A 5,359-nucleotide genomic window follows, 5' to 3' on the forward strand; every position below is an offset into this window, starting at 1 on the left:
CCCAAATGTCAAGACCATCCGCTCAAGAGCACCCAACACCGCGAGCATCTCCCCCAGCATCCCTCCCGACACCTCGAGCATCACCCCAACATCCCAAACACCCCCTCAGCAGCACCCCAACACCGTGAGCATCACTCCAGCAGCACCCCAACGCCTTGAACATCCCCCCAACGTGGTGAGCACCCCCCGCACCCCAAAGCGTTGCCCCCCACCTCAATGGTGCGGTGCAGGGGGTCCACGATTTGCCAGATGATCAGCGTGACCACGTCCAGCCCCACAAGCAGCCCCACGGTGGCATACAGCTTCCACGGCTCCAGGGTCTGGGTGAGGGGACAACACGGTGTCACTGAGAACTTCCGCACCCTCCGGTCCCACCCCGTGCCCCACCAGGTCACCCCTCACCTTCCTCTTCTCCTTCTTCTCCTCCTTCTTCGTGAAGACGGTGTGGACCCACCAGATCTTGGTGAACATGCTGCCGTAGGCCAGGCTGAACCCCAACCCAAGGAGCCACAGCCGGGCCTGAGGAGGGTACGTGGGTTGGGAAGAGGCAGTTGTACCCTCCCCATCCAGCTGTACCCACCTCCGCTGCACCCCCACGGGGTGTACGCCCCCTCCCATGGACCTCCCTTGACCAACTCAACAGGAAGTCCCCAGCTCTGATCTCCAACTCTTCCTCCTCTGGTTGTCCCCATCCCCTGGCTGTATCTCCAACTGTTCCTCCTCTGGTTGTCCCCATCCCCTGGCTGTATCTCCAGCTGTTCCTCCTCTGGTTGTCCCCATCCCCTGGCTGTATCTCCAGCTGTTCCTCCTCCAACTGTCCCCATCCCCTGGCTGTACCTCTGCCTGTTCCTCCTCTGGTTGTCCCCATCCCCTGGCTGTATCTCCAGCTGTTCCTCCTCCAGCTGTCCCTCTCCAGCTGTTCCTCCTCCAACTGTCCCCATCCCCTGGCTGTACCTCTGCCTGTTCCTCCTCCGGCTGTCCCCATCCCCTGGCTGTATCTCCAACTGTTCCTCCTCCAACTCTCCCCACCCCCTGGTTGTCCCCTCTCCGCCTGTACCCCCCAACACCCCACCAGCCCCATACCTGACAGACGAACGGGAAAAGCCCCGGCCCGATGTGGTACCCGTCGAGTCCCAGGGGGAAGACGGCAGCGAGCGCCAGCGTGCAGCCCACAGCCGTCATGTTGTTCAGGTACGGCTGTGAGTTCTGGATGTACCTGGGTGGGGGAGAAGGTTGTTGAGGAGGTGGCACATCACCCGGCCACCGGGCTCAGCTATCGGTGGTGTGTGACGTTCAGCGGACCCAACGGGACGCGAGAAATGGGGACAAGAAGTGAGATAATGGGAAACCACGTGCTACAACCAACCGCTTGGTATCACCCAAAGCTCCTACGCAGCGAGAACGGGCAACTGGGATATCTACTAACAACAACATTTTGTCACTGTCATCTTCTGTAGGAGGACATGGGACCTTATAATCCCCCCCCCTTTTTTTTTTCCCCCTCTGGGTGTTGCTAAGCGCCTGCTGCTGCGGGGCTTTTTAGCAGCTATGGAAAAGGAAAAATGCGTTATTTCCCCAAAAACTGGGAAAACGGGGAGGAGTACTGACCGGACATGTCCATTGTAGATGTTGAAGGCCAAACAGATGATGGCCAGGAGGATGCCCAACGAGGCCAACACCGAGACGGAGATGAAGAGCTTCTGGGACAGGAATCGGAAGGTGGTGATGACCTTGGTGTAGTCGGCTGGAGGGGCACCTCCTGCAGAGCCCACGGCACAATTAGAGGGCATGGAGGAGGTGGGGAGGGGTCTTCTCAACCCTTCCCCATGGCAGTGACACCCCCCCGCCGGCTCACACCCCACGCGCGGCACTGCTCACCAATCCACTTGTCGTTGTTGTACCAGGACAGGTTGTCCTTGGTGCTGTCGTAGTAGCCGATCTTCTTGTAGACACCTCCTGCAAGGACAACAGAGATGGGTCGGGTGGGAGGTCAGGAGAAGTGACATCCCTCCGACGTTTGTGCACACCACCCCACACCTCCCCCAGGATCACCGGACTGGTTGGGGGTTGGAAGGGACCTCTGGGGGTCATCTGGTGCAACCCCCTGCTCAAGCAGGACCACCCAGAGCCCGTTGTCCATGACCATATCCATTGGGCCTTTGGATGTCTCCAAGGATGGAGGCTCCACCACCTCTCTGGGCACCTTCTGCCAGTGCTTGGTCACCTGCACCACAAAAAAGTGGTTCCTGATGTTGAACTGGAGTGTCCTGTACTCCAGTCCCTTCGTCCTCATCATGGTCCTTCACTGGATGTTCTCCAGTAGCTATCTTGTACTGGGAAGCCCAGTACCGGCCCCATCACGGCCGGGGTGGCCTCATCAATGCTGAGCAGAGGGGAAGGATCACCTCCTCGACCGACTCCAGCACTCCTCCTGATGCAGCCCAGGACACTGTTGGCCACCTTTGCCGCATCGCTGACTTAAGGTCAACTTGGTGTCCACCAGGACTTCGTGTGCCTTTTCTGCAAAGCTGGTTGATCCCCAACCTCTCCTGGTGCCTGGAGTTGGTCCTGGAGCACTTCTCCTTGTTGAACCTCCTGAGGTTCCTCTCAGCCAACTTCTTCAACCTCTCAAGGTCCTTCTGGACGGCAGCCTGAACCTCTGGCACCTCAGCTGCTCCTCCCACTTTGGTGTCATCAGCAAAGTGGCCGAGGGTACTCTCTGGCACATCACCCAGGTCATTGATGAAGATGTGGAAGAGAACTGGACCCAGTATTGACCCCTGAGGTGCACCGCTGGTGACTGGCCTCCAACTGGACCTTCTGCCACTGGTTCCCACCCTCTGGACCACCCCACTGTCTGCTCATCCAGCCCGGACTTCACCATCTTCGCTATGAGGATCTTCTGAGACACAGTGTTGAAAACCTTCCTGAAGCCAACGTAGACAATGTCCACTGCTCTCCCCTTGTCCACCAAGCCAGTAGAAGACAGTCAAGTTGGTCAAGCGTGTCTTCTCCTTGGTGAATCCATGCTGGACAACTCTCGATGACTTTCTTGTCCCAAGCTCCTTACTTGTTCCCCAAAGCTCCTCCACCTCTGGACCTTCCTCTGTCACACGCAGGAGCGGTTGTGTGTTGGTGAGGACGGCATGTCCTGTTGGACACGTGGCCAAAAGGATGCGGAGAAGGGGGTTGTCCCCTGTGTGTTGCCACCCCCTTGAGAAGCTGTGTGGTGGTGGGACTCGTTGCGGTGTGCGTCTTGGGGTGGTTTGTGTGCTGTTGTGAAGATGACACGGCCACAACACCGAGCTGTGGCTGTTGTGCATGAGAAGGGTGTTGCGGGATGCTCGGTGGTGGTCACCACGTGCAACACGGTGACAGTGTCACCCTGATATGGCTCCTACCTGTCCTCACTCACCTTGCAGCTGCTCAATGAGCGTCCAGGCCATGCGGGAGCCGCTGGCGTCGAAGACAACGTGTCCCTGTGGGGTGGGATGGAGATGGGTGTCAGGGACCTGTCAGGTGGTAGGACCATGTCCCTGGAGGGGTGTTGGGAGAAGGTTATTTCTGGGAGTTTTAGGGTAGCTCATGGGGGCACCCTTGAGAGATGCCTTCAAGGCACCTTCACCACGACCTTGAAGGTGGAGGAATTGAGGACATGGGAGACCGTTGTCGGGGAGAAGAGGACACGCAGGGGTTCAGGTATGGACAACTCACCGAGACACCCTCAAAGGCAGAGGAGTTGAGGGCCCGGTAGATCTCATCGGTGATGTTCTTATTGTTGTAGTTGAAGTCCTCCAGGCGCAATCCCTTCTTGACCAGCTCCGCTGAGGTCTTGTTGAGGGCCAAGGCCAGGGCCCAGATGGCATCGTAGGCCAGTGGAGCCTCCTGGAAGCCTCCTGTCTCCTCAGGGTTCTTGCCCAGCCGCTTCTGCAGCTTCTCGATGAACTCCTGGGACGTCTGGGACAGGGAACGAGATGGTGGCGAGGTGGTGGGTGGGATGGAGTCGAACCGCCTGGAGGTGCCACGCGTCCTCCCATCCTCCTCATACCATGTTGGAGATGCTGCGGGTGTTCTCAGGGTTGAGCATGACGATCTCGGTGGTGACGTGTCCTTCCACGGCCTCGGCCATCTCCGCCTCGGTGCAGTTGATGGCGGGATCCTTGATGCGGAACCAGTTGTCAGCGTACCAGCCAATGAGGAACCAGACGTACTTCTTGCCATACAGCTTCTCCTTGTAAACCTGTGTGGGCCAGGGGGCAGTGGCTTTACCCTTCACCCTGTCCTTCTGACCATCACTCTTCACCCCATCCCACCCAGTCACCCGTCGCTCATCTAGCAATCTTCTCCCCACCATGTCCATCCATCCAGACCTCTGTCCATCCGCTTTTCAGCCCATGCCTCTCCTCAACCTTCCCACCATCCCACCTGCCCATCCAGCTGGACCTCTGTCCATCCACTCGTCACCCTGGGCCTCCACTCAACCGTGTCCCTTCCCACCATCTCACCTGCCCATCATCTATCCATCCATCCATCCATCCATCCATCCATCCATCCATCCATCCATCCATCTATCCATCCATCCATCTGTCCATCCATCCATCTGTTCTACCACGCTCCCATCTACCCACACTTCCACCCTAACATCTTCCTGCCCACTCAACTGCACGTCCCACCACCCTTTGCTCCATCCCACCGTCCATCTCCCCACCCTCCCAACTGCCCCCCGTCCTCCCGTTCTTCTCTACCTCACGCCACCCAATGGTCCCATCCTCCCTGCACAGTGCCCCCCATGGTGCCCCCCCACACCACGTCCCCCCCTTGCCACCCCTCACCTCGCAGAAGACCTTACGCGCCTCCGTCTCGTAGAAGAGCCCCACGATGATACGGGCGTCCTGGCGCTGTAGGGAGACAAGTCACCCTGAGAAAGGACTTCTGCTGCCCTTCGCTCCTAGATAGTCAATTCCACCCATCCTCATTTGCATAACTTTGCATAGGGGTGGTGAGGAGGACCACAACCTTAGCATTGGCACAGCCAGCTCATGGACTTTGCTCCCCATCTCCCAGTTGGAGGAGATTCACCGTTGACCTTGGGGTGTCTCTGCTCCCTGTGGGGTGCAGGACGGGGCGCCGTCTTCACCCCGATGGTTGGGGGTGTGGCGGGGGGGGGGGGTGGGGGGGGCGAGGACCTGAGCACGGGCGAGGTGGACTCACCTTGAGGTTCCGCACGGGCGCGGCGGGGTCGGAGAAGAAGCTCTGGCGGAAGGTGATCTCCAAACCGGCTTCCTTCACCCGTTGGTCCAGGTCATCGAGGGTCTGGTGACGGGTGGGCAGGAGGGGTGGGGAGCAGGCGGCGGTGGGG

At 59.0% G+C, this 5,359-nt stretch overlaps 1 protein-coding gene across 1 annotated transcript in view; it reads right to left on the bottom strand.

Annotated features, from left to right (window-relative positions):
• GABBR1 (gamma-aminobutyric acid (GABA) B receptor, 1) overlaps nucleotides 1–5,313 on the bottom strand; it is a gene marked incomplete at its 5' end in the record, with an annotated part of 7,511 nt that extends 2,198 nt beyond the window's left edge. Inside the window, 10 exon segments of the mRNA XM_009888981.1 lie at nucleotides 116–320; nucleotides 403–519; nucleotides 1,084–1,216; nucleotides 1,609–1,759; nucleotides 1,879–1,956; nucleotides 3,416–3,479; nucleotides 3,715–3,957; nucleotides 4,049–4,240; nucleotides 4,833–4,898; nucleotides 5,212–5,313. Of these exon segments, the coding sequence (XP_009887283.1) occupies nucleotides 116–320; nucleotides 403–519; nucleotides 1,084–1,216; nucleotides 1,609–1,759; nucleotides 1,879–1,956; nucleotides 3,416–3,479; nucleotides 3,715–3,957; nucleotides 4,049–4,240; nucleotides 4,833–4,898; nucleotides 5,212–5,313 (1,351 nt within the window).
• Nucleotides 5,314–5,359: the final 46 nt, after the last annotated feature.

This window comes from Charadrius vociferus, unplaced genomic scaffold (genome assembly GCF_000708025.1).
Source record: "Charadrius vociferus isolate BGI_N301 unplaced genomic scaffold, ASM70802v2 scaffold1157, whole genome shotgun sequence".
Classification (NCBI taxonomy): domain Eukaryota; kingdom Metazoa; phylum Chordata; class Aves; order Charadriiformes; family Charadriidae; genus Charadrius; species Charadrius vociferus.